Genomic DNA, 20,654 nt, shown 5'->3' with positions numbered 1-20,654 from the left:
GTATCTGTCACAATCTTGCTGCCTGCCCCCCCCCCCCCCCCCCCCCCCCCCCCCCCCCCCCCCCCCCCCCCGACACACACACACACCACCACTACTGACGGCCTGAGGCAAAATGAAGAATTAATCTCAACCTTAAACATTATGTAAGTCCTCATATACATTATATATGTGAAGAGTCTCTCAGTCAACGCAAGTCTACATGAAAAGCCTCAGCATACAATTTCTTCTTTATTAACTCTCGCTCCTTATTCAGCGAACGTTCCCATCACTACCACAGCTCTGCAGTGGAGAACCTAAAAATACGCTGCATATAAGCTTTTTTTGATGTGATCAATACCTCCCTCACTGTGCTTAGTTGAAGGCAAACAAGAAGCAAAGCCTGGTTCCAGAACAACAAACTGATTATCGCTCAGCTTATGTACATCTACAGCTGCTTTAATATGGATCAATAAGTCAAAACATGTTAATACACTTCAATCAGGAGAGACAAGTGGATGAACAATGATTATTTATTACAGATTTAACAGAATGATATGTGATGACTACTTTACTAGAGTCTTTGGCGCTAAGACTGGGGAAAGAAATGGGGAGATATTGGAGTCGAGGGCAGAATAAATCCCCCATTGAGTTCGGTTGGTGACAGTGGTTGATTGACTTGCCGAGACTGATGAAGACATGAATCTGAAGAGTCTGCAAAGACTGGGTAGCAGTGGGGAGGTGGAGGGCGCCGAAACAGCAGCGTGAGAGCAGGGACGGTTCTTGGCATAGGCGACATGTGCCGTGCCCCGGACAGCCCATGGAAAGGACAGCATGAAGCTGGGAGTGTGCATGTGTGAGTGGAGGAAAGGATGAATCCTTATGCTGAATCCTGACTGCCTGTAAAGGACGGTCAATTATGCAGATTTGTTAACAGGCCACCGACATGGTCGGGATTTCTCCTGGTGTCGCCGATAGACTGACTGTGACAGTGATGGTCAGTGTGTTAGAGAGAAAGAGAGCGACAGTGGGGCACAGAGAACTGCACACAGCTCTACAATGTGTAAAACACTTGTATCATGAAACTCTGATTAGATAATGACTATAATCATTGGCTGCAGCACTTGTGTGTTTATGTTTAACGGATGCATCAATGCATAAATGTGTTAAAGAGTATATGTGTTCCATAATAAGCACATATCCTAGGAGTGTTGTGTTGTTTTTGCATAGATTTGTTGATACAACAGCTGATAAAGACGTTGTTTCAGATGTTATGTTGTGATGTAGTTTGGCCCCTAGAGAAATTTGATGTTTTTCAATTCTCTTCTGTAGTGCAACGTTATCATTATAAAGCTGTCGTAAAGGAAACCCTGCGAATGATATCAGACAGTTTCCTGCGTGCAGGATATAGAGATGCAGTCCTAGAGGCTGTTGCAGGCTGTTTGAGAAATGTACGAGCTTGTGTTATTTCCTGGGCAGGAGATAGTGAGACTCGTGGGTATTTCAGTGGGTGTCATGGAAATATGTGGCAATAAAATAAGCTCAACAAAGAGTTTAAAATGTTACCAACTACTGAAGATGGCAAAACAGGGCAGTTTTACTGCTGCAAATAAGATTTTTTTTTTTAAACAATCAACATGGTAGAAATGGTAGAATGAAGACAGATGGGGCTTAATACCTCAAAAAACATTACCCTGTGTAAGCCTTCAGCTCCTTACAATTCTGTTGGGATTCCTCTTCATGCTTACTGTCACAGGTAATCAACAACACAATGTTGTCCTCCAAAAGAATTGGGCTTTGATCCAGGTTGGAAATTGGAGCATCTTGATACGATGACAGGCGATGTTCACCCATTAGAAACACCACATTAACACTGGGTGGTTCGTCACCTCTTCAGTTCTTCTGTGGCATTGATTCCACAAGATGTTGGAATCTTTCCTCTGAGGTTCTGGTCCATGTTCCCATGATTTCAACCCATAATTTCTGCAGATGTATCAGCTGCACATTCAGGCTGTGGGTCTCCCTCCAGCCCAAAGGTGTTGTTATGGATTCAGATCTAGTGAGTGGGGAGGCCACTGAAGTTCACTGAACTCATTGTCAAGTTCAACAGACCAGTTTGAGGTGACTTTTTCTCTGTGACATGAGAAATTATCATGCTGCAAATAGCCATTAGAAGAAGGTAAATCATGGCCATAAAGGGAAGCAGGAGATCAGAAACAATGCCTTGGTAGGCTCTGGCTTTCGCATCGTGATTGATTTGAATCATTTAGCCCAAAGTATGATGAGAATTACACCACCACTGGGAGCCCGGACTGTTGACACAAGGCAGGATGGGTCCATGGACTCCCGATTCATCAGGCTACATTTTTCGAGTCTTCAACTGTCCAGTGTTGGTTGAGCCTGTGCCCACTGAAGCCTTGGATTTCTGATCTTACCCGAGAGGAGTTTTTCCCTCTGAGATACTTTTCTGCTCAGCGCAGTTGTAAAGAGTGGTTATCTGAGTTACCTTTCTGTCAGTGCCGACCGGTCTGTCCGCTCTACTCTGACCTCTCTCATCAACAAGGAGTTTCTGTCCAAAGAACTGCTGATCACTGGATGTTTTTCTTTTATTCAAAAACTCTAGAGAATGTTGCATGTGAACATCCGAGGAGTTGAGCTTTTTCGGAAACATTCAAACCAGCCAGTAATTGATTGTAATCAGAAGGTGTACAGGGGTTCCTCTTAAAGTGCTCGATGAGTGTAGAAGTAGCTTTGTTCAATGTTGTCTTTGATTAGGACCTCGTCAAGGATGGTTACTGTGGCAACCAGAGACGGTTACTAAGGCTTGTTGCCAGTGAACACCACTTGAAGGAGGTAAGGGAATCGGGGGGGCTGGTGTGTGTGTGTGTGTGTGCTTCTCTCTGTCGCCTGCTGAAAGAGCTTTGCAGCGGAGGAGTGAGTAAGAAAGAGCAAGAGCTTGTAGCAGATGAGGATCAGAGCGACAAGAGGTTCGTCACGGGCCAAATGACAGCGGCTGTGACAGCGAGAGAGAACCAGAAATATGAAAGCAAAGGAACAACATGAAGATTGTGCCTTCTATTAGTGGTGCGAGGATGGAGAGTGAAATGTTTTGTTTGAAGTCAATTACAGCTGCGGTTCTGGGAATAATGATTCTGGCCGTGGCTCATGTCTCTGTATCCCTTTCATTAGCTGGCACTGGAGGACAACAACAGTGTTTGACAACTCCAGATTATGTTGGCAGCGGCTCAACCTCCCCGGCTCACAGCCCTGTACTGTACTTTCTGCCGATCCTGGGCAGGATAATTATGTTCCACCTCATACAGCTTATTCACCATCGTTCATGGAGAGGGACATGCCCGTTGCCCTCCGCAATATGATCAACCCGAGTTACATTTTGTTGGAAATGTTCTTTTAGGAGTTATGTTCGTATGGGAGATTCTTCAATGCATCGTTTACATCCAAAGACATTTGAGTGATTTAAACGCCAAAGTCATTGTTGAGTGCCAATGCAGGAACTAGTGGTGCTGGTGCTAATAAGCACTGGTGTTGATTAGCACTCACACCATCTGGAATATTACATCAGAGGAGCAGTCGAAAAAAATCAAGGAAGCACATAGAGACCACATCGATATATAGATATAGTCAGGATATTTTCATCATCCTATTCTTGTGTTTTCTTTCAGTTGAGCTCCCGTGGCCTCCTCGTCAACCCTGATTGAGTGGTTTTCAAATCGTGGTTAAGAAAACCCGGAGTGCACCTGAAGTTCAAATGAATTGCATTCATGCATGAACAATAACCAAACGGGAGGTTGTTCTGATGCTCGCAAGGCTGAGAGTAATCACGTTGTATGTATGCAGGCATGTTTGATGAGCCTGTGGGCAGCAGTGCTTTGGAACATGACAAGTGAGGATCGGATCAAACTGTCACACCATCAGAAGAAGGCTGAGCAGAGTTGAACTTGCTGGGACCTACGTGTACAATACACTGCGCTTCCTTTGCTTTCATGAGTACAATTATGTCCGAAAGTGACCAAAATGTACCAATTAATGAAATTTTGATGTGAACCTTACACATTTACAGTGTTAAGTTTATCGCCTATTGCCCCTTTAAAGGGATAGTTCAGTGATTTGGGTTTTTTTAGGTAACGTTTTAAAATGTGTCGAAAAAGAGGTTTTGCGGTGGTCCCCTCTGCAACAGTGCACTGAAACTCACGCTACTTCCACTTTTCCTCCAAACTCCGTTAAATGACATCTCTGATCACCATCTCCATAAGGGAACATAGTAACTATGCATAATTAACTCATACAACCCCACTTCAAAATCACTGAACTATCCCCTTAAGGTTTGGGAAAGATTATGGTCATTGGAAATGTGAAACAAACAGCAGCCTCCTGGGATTTGTTTTTTCTCCCGGAGTTACTTACTTTCTGTTTAATGTGTTTGTGTTGGTTTTTAAACAAGTAAAGCCAGATTACAAACTAACCGCACAGTTAATCTTGAATTAGCTGAACTGATCATTTTAGTGCCAATACTGCACTTTATTCAGCTGTTACTGCCAGTGATGTTGCTCTGCACCCATTTTGCTGACTATTTATTGACTCTTCCTACCCTCCTTTCCGCCAAATCTCTGTCAGACATTTTCGATATCTCCGACTCAGATGAATTTGAACTATTGGAGCTGACGTGAACAGTTTTCCCGACTCGCCTGCTCGCGGTTTCAGTCCACACAACATGACGCAAATGTGGCATAGGGTTTGCATTTCTCACCTTCCCTCAGCTGATTGATTGACTAATACTAGAGAGGACTGAAACGTTCTGTTGCTTCAGGGGAAGAACACAAAGCGGGCAAGCCAAAGCTAATTGGGTTTTGTCCGAGCAGCCCCGCGGGCGTGTCCCTCCTTCCTCCAAAGGACAAATTACATGTGAGTTCCCAGATCTCTGTTCGCTCCCTGCAGATAACTATCATAGATCTAAGTTATCGTGTCAGACGTTGTGTGTGTTCATCTTTGTTGTGTGTTTCACAGGTTCTTTGTGTTGGCAGTTGAATACTGACGTGCTGCTTTGGTTTGTGTCTCCGTTCCTCCTTCTTTTCCCCCCATCTCACCATATGTCCGTTTAAAAACTTTTAGATCTGAAGATCAATTGAGCAGCAACTACTTTTATAATCGATTAATCAGCGTCTTAAATATGACGGACTGTGAGCTTTCTTTGTTCTTTGTTTAACATAAAATATAGTTTTGTTTTGAACTATTGGTTGAACAAAATAAATTGAACATCACAATGTGGCCTTGGTGAAATTGTGAGTGGCATTTTTTCCACAATTGTCTGACATCACAACATATATTTATTTTAAAATAATGGTTGGTAACTTGAAACCCCACAAAATGAAGACAAGATGGCCAGAGACACCGATGGACTGGTTGGACCAGTTCAGTAGACACGGCTGTGGCCAAACTATACGTCGCTGCTTTTTTTTCTAAACCGCTGTGCGTCAGAGATGAAGGCGGCAAATATCACCTTTGGGAGAAAAAAAAATAGATATGACCTGACACATGTCGCACCGTTGTTTATTGTTTGCTTTTCTTTTTAATGCAAAATTGTGGCCAAATCCATTGGAAATGTGTCTCATTTCAACAGATTTCTAGTGGACAGATAAGTGTGAGATGGATAAAAGGAGAGTGTAAGTAGTGTTGACAGGACGCCCATTGTTAGTATCCTCCCCTCACGGTGTGTATCTGACTTTCACACTCCCTGCTGTGCCACTTTCCAAGGTCAGCTGACGGTCACATCCACATAGAAACCCGTGTCAATTCCCAGTAGCTCTCTGTTTATCTTGGGCATCAACATTTGAAATCTGCTCTCAAGTGAACAACGAGGCAAACCTTTTTTCTGTCTTCTCAGCTTCAGTCTGAGGAGTACTACTGGAGAGCAGCAGGTCTCAAGTACGACTGCTCCAAGCATCGATTCTCCTCATGTGGCCTTGAGGTTGCGCTGTGATCTCAGAAGAAGCCCCTCCCCCTACTTGGATTTTAATCAAGTTAAACACTGAAGATGTGCTTCCATTCAATTTTCCGTCTGCGTGTTGTTTTTGTGTGTCTGGGAATGAAGAATCAAGGTGAAGAATATTTCAGCTGAAAAGTAAACGACTCTTGGGTTTAATCTAATTAACATCGTTTTATCATACAAAGGCCACGAGAGGCTGGAAATCAGTTCATGTCAGGAGCAAACAAATAAAGAGATTACATTTTGTAAAGCTTCATCTGTTAAGACAAAAAGAGAAAATTTGATTTGTTTTTGTGCTAAGCTAACTGACTGCTTGGCTGTAGCTTCATATGGAATGTACACGTGTCGATGGTATCAAATCGTCTCTTCTAACTCTCTGCCAGAAAGCAAATAAAGCGCATATCCCCAAATGTGGAACTATTCATTTGAGGCTTGAACTGTACAATATATGGATTGGTCGGCTTATCTGAATTTCACAGATGGTTTGAAACTGAGAGAAAAAAAAGTTTCTCATCACTGCAGAGTAGCGGTTTGCTTTGACACCACGAACGGTGACAGCCACTGCTGGAGGTGGAGGTGTTGGCCATTTGTATTACAGGGATAATCCCTTTATTATTTGACAATATGTTACCTGAGACTGGTCTGACCTCTACAGTGATGTGATTGTTCTACCAGGGTGTGTGTGTGTGTGTGTGTGTGTGTGTGTGCGTGTGTCAGAATCAGAAAAATAATCGTGTTTATCGCCAAGTTTGTTCTCACATACCAGGAATTTGCTTTGGTGACTGGTGCATAACAAACATAGTCAATAAAAAAAATAAATAAGAGAGGATAAAGCAAATTAAAAAATTTGAAAAAACAAGCACTGTAAGTACAAGAGAAGAGCAATAAACGGAAGCAAACTGTAACCCCTTGTTTACAAGCTGCAGAGATGATGGTTTTGCCTTTTCTCTGCATGTGAGTTATCGCCTAAACTAAGACGCAGTGATGTGATCTTTGCCTGTGATTTGATCAATAGACAAAATTACCGCAGCCTCCCAAAAGGCCAATATTGTTGTGTGGTAATGGAAATGCACTGCCACATGAGCAGCCCTTTCTCCCAAAGTAATCCACATTGATTTGTGGGGCCACTTTGATAAATTGAGGGGGGGTTAGGTTTGTGTTGGTCCATCGCACAATGCCTGGTTCTCTCTGCTGTTGTTGTTGTGTGAATAGTCTAAAGAACAAACCCCTTTAAGGCCTTGTGAGGGGACAGGTATTAAATCAAGTATTCAAAAGAAATCATACAATCTTTCCCAACATTGATCGTTCTTTGTATTGTGACTTTCCGACCACCTTTCAAAAAGAGGGGATCCTCACTTAGGGGATTCTCTCCTGTTATTTTCCCAATTATCTTCTTATGCAAATGATTAATGTGTGCGTGACCATCCCTATTAATATGTATGAAGGTGTTTGGGGGCTCATTTGTGCATCTATTTGCTATGGAGAATGACAGTTGGCAGCATGCAGATCATAATTCAAAACTGAAAAAGAAAGAAAAAGGTCTTTTGTTGTTTAGGTTTAGAGCTCCCATAGGTGACATGTATATTTTATATTCAGTGCAGCTGTAGTCTACTGCTTTTTCTTTCCATTAGCAGGAAGGCGTTTAGAGAGATGAAGAGATTAAAAATACTCTCGAGTATGCGTGTACGCCAGCTGACATTTACCTTATGCGCTCAGTAACGCCACATTCAGGTGTTTTGCAGACAAAACACCTGAATGTGGTGCGCGAGAAAATTAATTGGGGCAGAAACGCCCTTGAAAGTTAATCACACAGCCGTGAAATTAAAAAAAGGAGGGGTCAAGCAAAGCACAACTGCACACAGGGCCGGCAGTGGAGCAAAACTGCTGACTCCAGACAAAGCAACGCTCTCCATCAGTAGCAAACTGAACAGCTAATCTCACTGAGTAAAACCTTCAGCCCGAGGTGGAGCGTGGTCTGGTCAGGGACACAGAGAAGGGGAGGATGAAATAATCCTTTCCCATTAGGAGTAGTTGTATTAGTAAAGGAAAACTATGACGCCGTAGATTACAGCTTGCAAAATACAGCGTGAATATTCTGTACATAAGTGGCATAAATTGAGTACTTTTATCTATGTACAAGGGAATAAGTACAATGATCGATGGAGAAACAAACCTTATTTTATAGTCTACACGTCCTGTAACTGGGTTAACAAGGGGTAACTTTATTAACATCATATACACTGGCTTAACATCTTACTCCTCAGCAGTAACTATACACTAGCTTTTTTTACTCAATATTTATAAAAAAAAAACATTTCAAATATACATACACTCATTTAAAATAAACATATTCAAAATAAATGGTACCACACAGTAGTTTAAATCAAAGCAATAGCAACCATTTGAGCACTTTTTGGAATACAGTAAAGATTCTATGATTTTTTTAAATCATTTTATTGTAATTTTACTTTTCATCTTCCGCTGTACTTGCTGCGAAAATATTTTTCTAGGTGTAGGTACCTAGTGAGCGTTTTGTAGATACCCCATATATCCCGATCACGGATCAGCAATAATTATTTGCAGATCAGAAGTGGCAGTACAAATTTTACCAAAACGCTTTTCTATTCCACACATCTTGTTAAAAAAATTGCCTCTGACTGTAAAAAGATGAATGGCTTTAGGGCATCCTCAAAGCAATATGATGTGGCAGTTTTCTTAAGGGATGTATTTCTTTGTAAAACCGATAACTCAGCAAAATGCGAACTATAAGCGAGGTTGCTCTCCGGAGACTTTTGAGATATTGCTCCTCTCTCACACACGCATCACATGCGTTTAAAAACACAATCTCCCACCTGCACCAGGGCCACACACACCTTTTACATCCCAGTGGATCAAACATAGAAACTATTAAGAGGCAGTGAATTTCACGTGAAGTCCCTGAATGCAGCGCTGAATGTGTGCTCATCTTCAGCCTTTGTTTTGTTTCTAATCTTTTGATTTGTGTAACAAAGCATTAATCACATACTGTACTGTATAGACTGTGATGAGTGTTCCTTTGTAGAAATTGCACTTGGCCACACTGGCAATCTTTTGTGAGTTCGCAGTCTGGCGCTGCTCATGTGTTTTGTGCTGTGGTGAATGTGCTGAATGGACAATGAAGCGAAGTGTGTTCATTAGTTATGATGAATGCTTTTCTCCGGTGTTGTCATACAATTACTCTGGTAATTAGAAGGCAGGGGGAAATCTCTCCCGCCCCCTTCACACAGTCGACTGCTGAAACACAATGCGTCTATACATTAATTCTGTCTACTGTCATCGGCACTACAACCTTTCTCTGTCATTACTGAAAAATGTTCCCAAAAAAACGTGCAGGATTAGCTCAGAATCATACATCGCCTGGCGTTGTCTTCATTGTTGGTACAGTCAAGTCCTTGTGGATGCTGTCGCTTGTCTCTTCCACTCTCTTCGAAGGTTGTGTACGGTTGCATCATACGAGCTGTAGTGTAACACACCACAATAAATACGCCACTCGTGAGGCCTGGTTAACTGATTACAGTCGCAGTGGAGGCAAAGCCCGGCGCCTTAATCAGGATTGTACAAACCCAACGGATGCCATCTGCTTCAGTTCAGTGTAGTCATCACTATTTCAATGTGTTCACTCTGCAGCAGGAATACTGAAACCCACCAGCCGTCCTTTCAAGTGTCACCCAAATTAAATTCTCTTATAGATCATGGCTGGTGACACTCAGACAGCAAACCTGTGTGTGCGTGTGTGTGTGTGTGTGTGTGTGTGTGTGTGTGTGTGTGTGTGTGCGTGCGTGCGTGTGTGTGTGTGTGTATGTGTGTGTGTGTGTGTGTGTGCGTGCGTGTGTGTGTGTGGTTGGGGAAATTACAAGGCTCTGAAAGAAGCTCGAGGCCGTAATCGTTTGCAGAGGCCTTTCTCAGCGTTAATTGCTTCTCGACTTGAAAGGGTGTCGCAGTCGGCTCCTTGTGAATGACGGTTTAGTTCTTGTCTTAGTTTGTTCTATTAACTTGCAGAGTTTGTGGCGGTGGAGCGATCGAGCGTCTCCTGCCATCGCTGAGAAAAGTGTCTGATGGAGACAGTCTCATTACTGGGCCCAGACTTGTCGTCAGATTTTATGGAATATAAATAGACTCATCATTTACAAATGCAACACATAAACACCAAAAAAACACTGGATTTATGTTTGTTATATTCGGAATATAAAAGGGAGAAAGCTGATAGGTGGGGATGAGAATTTGAAATCACAATTTGTTCAATCCATTACTGTGAAAGATAGATAGGCTCTTGCATTTAACCAGTCGTTTTTTCATTTTCTTTTGTCATGAAGCCTGTTCCTACTGCAGTGAACTGTGTGGACTTTCATCTTGCAGCTTCATTTGTGTCAGATGAAATCCAGGTGAAAACCAATTACTGATCAAATCTTTACTTTTCAAAAAATTCAAATGAAAAGGAATTATATCATCTCATTTTCATTCTAAAAAGACTTACAAAAGCCTACAGCTGCACCAAACTTGGCCAAACGCTAACTTCTCAGATACAGCGACAATAGTCTGAAGTATTTACAAAGTGCTTTGGGATATTTGGGTCACATTGTGAGACAGCTCATGCAGATGAGATGATACAATTCACACACCCAGCAAACCAAAAATCTCAACCCACTCAAACACACAGTCTTTCTCTGCCTGCCACGGTCTCCTGTCAAATCTGGTTTGGCTGCCGGGCGAGATTATCCTGTCAGCACGGGACTGAAAGCCTGATTCAGCTGTTGGTGCCGCTGCAGCTGTATCCAGGATGGATGTGTGGCTGGCGCGCTGCTGCACACTGCTGAGAGCTTTATCCCGTCGCTCCTGAATTATGATCGCTGGGGACAGAAATGCCCGTCAGAACTTGAAGCAAAAGTTTAATGCTGCGGGCAAACTACGGGATATCTTTGTCTGTTAAAATGCCCACCGTGTCAGATCATAGATTCATCGAGTCTCGCTGCGTCGTGGCCGAGAGACATGACACAGACTACACGTTGCTCTCCGACCAATCGCCATTTGCGGTCTTTTCAGCGTGCGCGATGTCACTGGACAGGAAGCGCTTGCGACTGACTGCCAGGGACGTCAATGCAAACAGACATGGTGTGCATGAAGTTGGCAGTTTTGTGCCAATAATAGTTTCACAGTTCCACCTTGCGACACCAACCACATAATTTCAATCAGGAGAGACGTATTGAGAAACGAATGAGAATAAGTAAATGAGAATGAATTTGAATTTATTGTGAGCAGGAGGAATAGACTTTGGCGCAGGAAGTAGAACTCCATGGAAACTGTCCTATGAATTTGAATGCTTCAGATACAAAAGGAGACGTCCCCCTCAGATAAGGTGGTGATGAGGACTTATCTGAGCAACCCAGACAGGGTTGGGTCATCTCATGAAGCTTCTGGTTGGACGGCTTGATGGGACATGACGAGAATGAGCTGGTGGAGCTGAGAGGTAGCGGGAGTTGTGCTCATGGATTAGGAGGCATGCGCAGAAGACGATGGCAGTTTTCCTGACTGTACTTTGGCTAAGTTCATTCGTATTCTTGCTTTGCCACGTTTACATTTCTGCATGGCTTCATCATGCTGTGTTCCTGCTGGTCAATGTCACAGGGGCGAATAAACCAGTTGTGGAAGGTGCATGTGTCTTTCCTGTTCCGATGTTGTGGGGACGTCCCAGATGCAGTGTCAGTTGTCGTCCCTTCTGACACACTACGTGAGATCAAACGATTGATTGTTGTCTGACCGAGGCTGAGTTTGAGTAATCAAGTCTCATATCCATGCAAATAAGTATTTACATCAGTTTTTACCTTAAGAGATACATTTGTTTTCCTCTTTTGTGTCACTTATTCCCATGTTTCTGGTGTGACAGGTCGTTTCCAACAGAGAGTGTCACACCAAAAAGAAATCATCAAAAACAAGATAGACACTCAAAAAAGTCTGCGACCGAGAAGGACATCATTTCAATTCAGCCTCCATGAAAAGGAAATGGTTTTATGTGACCCTTGAGGGATTTTTATTGGCTCGCACATGGGTGAATTATAGACACTCTGGCATGGTGACGTGTAAAGAGCAAATCTCTTCTGAAGCTGAGACGTGTGTCGTACAATCAGGAGGGCAAAATAGAAAAATTGTCATCCGTCCGTCATTTAAATGTATTTTGTTGTTGTGTAAAGTGTGTCTACCCTGTCGGCATAAATTTGTTGTGTCTCCTTGCTGATTTCCTCTGCTGTGAAGATTTAACTACCAGAAGTAAAAGATTCACTCATGCGTTGAATTTCATTCCAGTGATGAAGCCGGTCGGATCCCACTGTGCAAACAGATCCAGATAATTGACAGGAAACATTGGTGGGGTTTTTTCCCCCCATTTTTTTCATACATGTCATTTGTTGCACAGTCAAAGCAGCTCCTTTTTAAATGAGGAGTGGTAGATTGTGTGTGTGTGTGTGTGCGTGCGTGCGTGCGTGCGTGTGCACGTGTGTGTGTGCATGTGTGATGGACCTGTGTGCCAGATACAAAGTCTGATGGTGATCTAAATCAGGAGGGGAAGCCAGAGAGTCACCGAGCAGCCTCTCCTCTCGTCTCTCTGTTGTCTCTCTCTCTTTCTCCTTTTTTCTCTCTCTCACCTCACTCACAACCGATGATGCTTGTGATGCAGAGAAACCGGGTCGAGAGTTTTTCACCCTCAGCGGTCTCTCTTCTATTGCTTCAATCACTTTGTCTGAAATGAACGTTTTGTTGGAGGAACACTGTGACTGACCAAGCAGGGACTCGGAGGGATCTCGCTTCAGAAAGCAAATTATCATTTTCATCTTAGGTTTGTGAAACACCTGCAGTTATGACACAGACAAGCAGCAAGGATGTGAGTTACATTTGTCAGTGTGCAAAACTCTTTCTTCAGAACTGTACCATGGTTTTTCTGCCGAGCAAATACTTGCTTTCTTATTTTTTTTCTCATTATTACTCAGCTCCGAAAAGTCTGGAGCAGGAAAAGCTAAAATATATAAGATCCTTATTCATCTGTGATCATCATAGAGAGCGACAGCCATGCATTTGTATTGCTTAGCAACCGGGAACTAATTGTTTAGTGTCTAAACAAATTTTTTTTAAATCAAACTTGATGCTTGAATCTTTATTCCCCCTGTTTATGTCATGCTGACCTACTGTCTCATTGGTATTGGCTGCAGCACTGTTGATAAGTACAACAAAAGCTGTTCAGCTGACTGATTCACATTCAGAGGGATCTTTCTATCTCGATTCATGGATTCTGCAGCGGCACCGCAGACCTCCATGTGTCGGAGGAGCGGAGTAGAGGGTGGCTGAGATGCCACGCCTCCAGGCAGCAGCAGTATCCAACCTGCTGTTGTCCCACTGTTTCCATGGTGACGGCGGCGATGTGCTGCTGAGCTGCAAAGTGGAGTGATGATATACAAGGTGGGGGGAGGGGTCAGGAAGGAGAAGCAGGGGGTGGGTGGAGAGAAATGGGAATACTGTAAGAAACGGATGTAAGGGAAAGGAAAGTGGAACCTGGAGGAGGACTGCTGCTGTGTGTGTGTGTGTGTGTGTGTGTGTGTGTGTGTGTGTGTGTGTGTGTGTGTGTGTGTGTGTGTGTGTGTGTTAGCTTAGTCTGCAGGAGTTTCAGTTGAGCAGACAAGCTGCAGCGGATTAACCACCTCATCCACGGGGCTTCAAATGCTCTTTGTGGCTCACACTTACTGAGCGACACAGGCTGTATATGTTGTACATGGCTACACACACTCACACTCACACACACATTTTGCACCCATCATTCATGGCCAGCAAAGGTTGCTTGAAGGTTACAGCTGAAATTGTCACACAAGCATTAGGAGATCGGGTCCCTGATGCTACAGCTCACCTTCATTTGTCTTTCATTTGTACATGCATACAGTACACGCACACCCGCAAATACTATCAGCGGACCAAGTATGGCTCTGCCTGCACTGGCTCTGCACACACACACACACACACACACACACACACACACACACACACACACACACTAACACATATTGGCCTTAAGGTTAGTACATTTGAGGTGTGGAATGAAATCCTACTCCATTAAACCAATGTAGGAATCTAATTAAAACAAAGCAGTCCGTTCTAATCCCATCTCAGATACCTTGGCTTGACAGTATTAATTAGCAGTTTGAATACTAAAAATATGGTTATATGGCTTTTCTGTTTCCCTTACTGACTCTTACTGTGTGTTTTGAAAGAATAGGAGGATTTACAGCGCAAGTAATTAAATCCTTTTTGTTGCTGCTCCTCGGTCAATCCAGGCAGTAGTGAAGGATTTAGTGTAGAGGCAAACAGACCCACATCAGAGAGATGTAGTATTGTATATGCATAAATTAAAAGAAAATTTAAAAAACTAAAATACTAAATTGACTCAACAGGAAGTAAAATGTAAGATAGATTTTTACAAAAACATCTCTGAGAGGAGACAGTTGACTCCATAGAAAGACTTTGTTCTCTCGTCAGAAATAAAGCAAAAGTGAAAGGAGGGAACCGACTCAGAGGGAGTCGGACAGTTTGTGCATTATGTGTGTCAGAGAGAGGTGTAGACTCGGGTTTCAACAGTATGGTGACGTGTGTGTGTTAGCGTGTGTGTGTGTGTGTACATGCCGCATGATGAGGGTTGTGGGGAAGTTCTTGTGCATCTTCTCCAACATGGAGCCTGTCTGAACCAGCGAGGGTCCCTGCTCCTCTCAGCTGATGGGAAGTCATTATGGATCCTGGAAGATGGCCAGTTTGTGGTTACCACGGCAACCGCACCGGCTCCATCCATCTCGGCTGTGGTGATGTTTGAAAAATGGCCTGCTGTCTAAACCCTCATTCTCGGTAATGGCTCCTTTGATTGGTGCCATGCATAAATGCATAAGAACAGGTCAAGACTGTGATTTAGGTTGAGAACTCGTGGCAGTTTCAACTCGTGCACACCATTTCTTTTTATTATTTTATTTATTTATTTTATTTATTTTACTTATTTTATTTATTTTATTTATTTTGATTTACACATTCGCTGATTTCACATGTTTTATTTGGTCTACTCTATACACAACATCTATTTTAAGTCTGTCCATCCTGGAGAAGGAATCTCCTGTATCTCCGCTCTGTTCTCTCCGTCCCGAAGTTCTAAGGAATTCAGGTCATTTTTCCTGATCCAAAATGTAAAGTTCTCTTTCCACTGTTCCCCTTTTGGAGTGTTTTTTTTTCTTTTCATGTGACCATTTAAATCTCAAAAGATGGATGCTGTTGACTGGTTCTGATTGACTTCTGATTGCCTGTTTCATATTGGTCCTGTGCTGCCGTGAGGCTGAAGTGACTTTACTGTTACGCCCCCTCCTGCCTCTGCTAGGTCGTCAGATTTGTTAAGGATGTTCACACAGCTCACCAGGGTGGGCTGGTGTCTCTAATCCCTGGCTCAGGTATATGATATATATGGGGTATGATTGGTATGATAAAAATAGCAACACGGTCAACCATTACTACTGTGTATGTGAATCGGTATGTGTTAAAGATATCTCACTCCTAGGTCACAACAGTATTTGACAGAAACATCACAACACATTAGCTCACACCATAGGCGTTGCCTTACATGCTGTGACTTCAGTCCTTATTTCCGCTCCTGAGAGGAATAAAGAGATGAGATGACCAATGAAATCTATTTGGTTTTATTCAAATTGAGACACTACACCTTGCCAAATTGTTCCAAAAAAAGAGATGAAAACACACACACACACACACACACACACACACATACACACACACGCATGCACCCCAGTTTTTTTTCTGTAACAAATGTCAACATATTATATTAATTTGCTGCTGTGTCGATTTTGAATTTCCCCTATGGGAATAGAGATAAAGGTGCATCTCATCGTATCTTATCTCTTTACACTTTCAGTGGAAACACGTTTTGTTGTACTGAGCTTGTGCACCGTGTTGTGAATGTGTTGTGCGTATGGCTGGAATTTGCTGTGGCAGCTCACTGGGCTCCATGGATCCAGCAGGGCTCACGTGCCTTTTGTCCGTCATGACCAGTTTCAGTTCAACCTTTTCACACTGACTTTGCAACCGAAAATTTGCCGATCTGTAAAAGACGCGAATTTTAGGTTTTTATATTTATTAATTGCTTTGTGCTGGGCCTTCAAATCAAATGTCAGCTCTAAAAAGGCTGTGTAGTATCAAAGTAATCATACTTTCATGCTGCCTCCTCTGATCCAGTGCTGTGAAAAGCCAAGCCCCAACTTTTTTTGCTAACAGTTCTCAATCCCATATTCATATGTCTATATATAAGTACTAATACCCTTTCATCAGGGTCAGTGCCTCAAACTTATAATTTTGTGATTATTTTATAGTTTGTTGTCCTGTTTCTGTTGTTTCACTCAGCTTTTTAATTGGTCAGTGTTTTTTATTCAGCAGTTAATAAAATAAAATAGAATAGCTGGGAATATACAAACATAAAATATGCATCATCATTCTGTTCTGCATGTTAGTGGGGGTGGGGGGGTGGGGGGGGGGGGGTGCTAACCAGGTTTCAGTGGCTAATGCTGTATTGCATGTTAATCCTGTTCTGGGAGCAGTCAAGGGGAAAAGCCACCAGTGACCGACAGCCAGCAAAGCTATCACATGGTTCCTGCTCTCAGATCATTTCCCCCTCACACCACAGACACCACAGATACGCACAGGTACACACACATACACACACATACACACTTTCCCACATATACGCATACAATGTACAACACAATGTAGGGACAGGAAGGATGGCAAGAGAAAAAAAAGGCAGGATCAGACAAAGAGAGAAAGAGCTCCACACTTACATGCAGTCTCTGCTGCAGTGGTGGGGATGACTCAACACGGTGTGTGTGTGTGTGTGTGTGCGTGCGTGTGTGTGCGTGCGTGCGTGTGCGTGCGTGCGTGTGCGTGCGTGCGTACGATTTCATCCTTGATAGCGCGACAATGCGACATGGCTGGGGGAAAGGTGCACTTGTTAAATATGTTTCTTTACTCTTCCTCACAATGAGTCAAAAGAACACTACTACTCTGCCATATCAAGAATTATAATATAAAAGAGTGAGATGTGGCGCAGTAAAATATGGCGGGAAAACATATGATCACTGTGGGCTTCACATGAACCTCACTTGAAATATTTGACTCCAAAATGTTTTGATTTCTATACTTGTATTCCTTTAGTGTTGAGTAAAGAAAACTGTGAAGAACAGGTTGGTACCTGGCATGAAAATCTATGAGAGAGAAATAGTTGGGAAAATAACCATGAACTGAACTAGGATATGACCTCAATACAGCCTTTATGCATTTGCTCCCTACTGTCAGAGAGAGCGTGAGCCTTGTGACAGTAACACAACTTCCCTGGACTTGTAGCAGAGCCTGACACCAGTGTGTGTGTGTGTGTGTGTGTGTGTGTGTGTGTGTGTGTGTGTGTGTGCAGTAACACAAGCCTCAGCCGACTGCTGCCTGATGCAGTTTGTAGCAGTAATGAACACAGTAGACACCTGTAGAGCTAAACGTACAATATAATGCAACATTCTCTTTTTTTCACTGGAACATTTTGAAAGGTTTAACTTAAAAACTATCGCACTTGGACATGTTTTCCTTTAAATGTAAAAAATGTACAATGTATGTCTGTGATTTAAGTGTGAATGTCCATGTTTGAACGCATGTTTACTTTTTGTACACGTCTCTTTAAAAAAAAGATCTTTATCTCTTTGAATAGAGTCGTCGTCCATATGGTGCACAGAAACACAGTCAGTCAGATGTCCACTCACTTTGGTTGTACATCTCTGTCTCAGTTCCAAATTCCACTGGAAAAAGAAACGTATGCAAGCTTCTTGTCCTCAGGAAGACTTAGTTTGTGGATGTTCTTCAATTTTTTTAATTAACTGCACTGCACTTCATGCTGAATAGTGTCTATTTACAAAAACAGTAACACTCACTCTCCTGCTTCACAAGTTACAAAACAAGTCGTTTATATACATTCACAAGTGAATTTCATGGTTCAGAGCAGACTACTCTTGGAAATATAGACCCAGCTTGTAAAGAGAGCGGAATAATAAAAGAGAGCAGACATTGGCACATCGACTAGAATGGATGCAGCCTTTATTCTGGTTCTATCAGCATGACTGCTACTGCATGACAATAATGAAAACGAGTTCATGACCTGGCGGACATCTCAGTCTCTAATTTAAAACCCGGAACACATATTTATGTTGTATGATTATATAATAATAAATATGGGGTAATTGTATAATTTTACTATCAAAACGCAAATATATCATATTTGCAACACAATTTCCTTTACATCTTACATGCAACTCTTTTGTTGTCCAAAAACAATCATTTAAACAATAGTCTAAAACACGTCTTAGTGTTGGATTGACAATTTTTTGGAGGAGGGCACGCTAAACGCTGATGATAATTGGGTCTCATGCATGGGTCTACAGCAATGTATGAAAGCATCTATTATTTTTTCCTGGCAATAAGAACTTGCATGTGGTGTGCTTGTGTGTGTGTGTGTGTGTGTGTGTGTTTATGTGTGTGTGTGTGTGTATGTGTGTGTGTGTGTGTGTGTGTGTGTGTGTGTGTGTGTGTGAAATACTGACCCCCTCATTCGCCAGGTCATGTGAGTATCAAGGTGAGTGAAGAAGTGGAAAACTGGAACAAGATGGAGAGGGAAATGGAAATGAGAGTGTTGGATATAGGGAGAAGTGAAAGTGACCGTGTGTGTGTGTGTTTGTGTGTGTGTGTGTGTGTGTGTGTGTGTGTGTGTGTGTTTAGAGCAGGAGCAAGAAATACAGAGATGGGGGGTAGTGTGGTGTGGGGAGGAATTGGAAAGGGAAAGATGGTGGACATCAAGAAAGTCAGTGAAGAAAGGAGGGGGGAGGAGAGGAGGGAAAATGGGAAGAGCATGTTGGTGGTTAATGGAGGGTGAAGAAGGATGAAAGGCAGCGAGCGACCAGGGAGGAATAGAGCACTGGAGGCTACGAGTACCCTTTGTTCACAATCATACAGGAATTCACATCTACATTAGAGAGTACCGTAAAAGTGCAACACCACACCCGGAGTGAAGCAGGCAGGGAAAACCGTTGGGTGTTTTCACGAATACAAATTGAATCAGGTATCTCTTCTTTTTCTTTTAAAAAAACAGAAGAGGGAAATACAGACTTCACAGCAAGATGGGTCCAGATATCTTGAATTGTTTCATTTCGACATCAAGCTTCAGGGAAACTGGTTCCAGGTAGATGGAGCACACAATCTGAAGAGCAAGTCAGTGCTAATCTAATCATGGGGGTTTACATTTTGCACATACAGTATTTTGTGCAATACCAATGCCTATGTTTTTATTTGTATTCTGCATAACCGGCTCTGAATTGTTGGACTAAAAATCTATAAAATGTTCGAGGCCTTTTCCTTATACTCACAGCATAAACAATCCAAACATTACATCAACCTCTTTACAAGCTGCACAAATACTGAGAACAATGTGCCATGACACCTGATTATTTTTTTGGAACATCATACAATATAACAAAAGAATCTGTGTAAAAAAAAAATATATATATATATATATATATATATAAAGGTTTTCGTGGGACAAGAAATGTGGACTTTTTTTCCAGCTCATTTCAGTACCTGGCATCAGCGAAAGGAGATGAGAAGTAAGCACAGTTTACTGTATGGGGGATCAGGTTGTGTAAGGACTGAATCACACTTACATGAAGCTGGGAACACATTGGAGTATTTTTTAGAAAAGAAGTGGCGTCACACCTATGCACACAGTCCTAGAAGAGCCCTATGCTTTACATTTTCTGTTATTAACCAGCTGAAACTACAAAATCACATCTAGTCATTCCAAGATAAATGGAAAATAATCAGTGGAACCAATGAGGACAAAGTACAGCTGAGGCTGATGGAAATGTCATTAGATTTGCGGGTCATAAACCAAAGTAAAGTATTGGTCAAATTGCAAATTGGAACAGTTGGTTCACGAAATGAAAAGTTAATGAATCACCAAAGTTTTCACAGTTCATATTGAGATGAGCATACATGTCTGTTGTTGAGATATATTTCAGTCTGGAGTTGATGATGGAACAAGCGACTGTCAGACTTGACCTTGCCATCTGTAGAGTCACGCTGCTTAAATTGGACAAAGGCATAAAGGAAATCCGCAGATGGTTAATCTAGATGACCTGTAGATTTGTCAATGTATTATAGATTGAAAACAATTTCAAAGGGAGGGAGCTGCCATAGCCAATGTCCACATGTCAAGCACAGAAGATTAAAAAGATGTTTGATCATCTGACTGCCTAATTTCCCAGATTGGTAATAACTTTGTGATTTCAATGATATTATTCTTAAAGGAAAACTGACCAAAACTACACCAAAAAAACCCCAGATTATATTACAATGAAATTTCTCTTAGTTCGTTTATCTTCATTTGTATCTTTCACCTCTTACAGCATCTTTCTTTGTGTTGTCTCTGCCAGGTGCTGCTCTCTGGACTGATCGGAGTGGTGTCATGGAAGAGGCCGCTCTCTCTTGTGGTGAGTGTCCTCTGAGCACCAACACTCAGCCGCTAATC

The 20,654-nt window shown here is 42.3% G+C and overlaps 1 protein-coding gene across 2 annotated transcripts in view; it reads left to right on the top strand.

Annotated features, from left to right (window-relative positions):
• fam189a1 (family with sequence similarity 189 member A1) overlaps positions 1–20,654 on the top strand; it is a 69,128-nt gene that overhangs the window by 11,437 nt on the left and 37,037 nt on the right. For both annotated transcript variants that reach the window (XM_035627685.2, XM_035627684.2), the window contains exon 2: positions 20,560–20,616. In XM_035627685.2, the coding sequence (XP_035483578.2) occupies positions 20,560–20,616 (57 nt within the window). The remainder of the gene's footprint in view (positions 1–20,559; positions 20,617–20,654) is intronic.

This window comes from Scophthalmus maximus, chromosome 4, assembly GCF_022379125.1.
Source record: "Scophthalmus maximus strain ysfricsl-2021 chromosome 4, ASM2237912v1, whole genome shotgun sequence".
Lineage (NCBI taxonomy): Eukaryota > Metazoa > Chordata > Actinopteri > Pleuronectiformes > Scophthalmidae > Scophthalmus > Scophthalmus maximus.
Note: the sequence above shows the minus strand (reverse complement) of the source record. Positions and strands in the feature narration are given on the sequence as shown.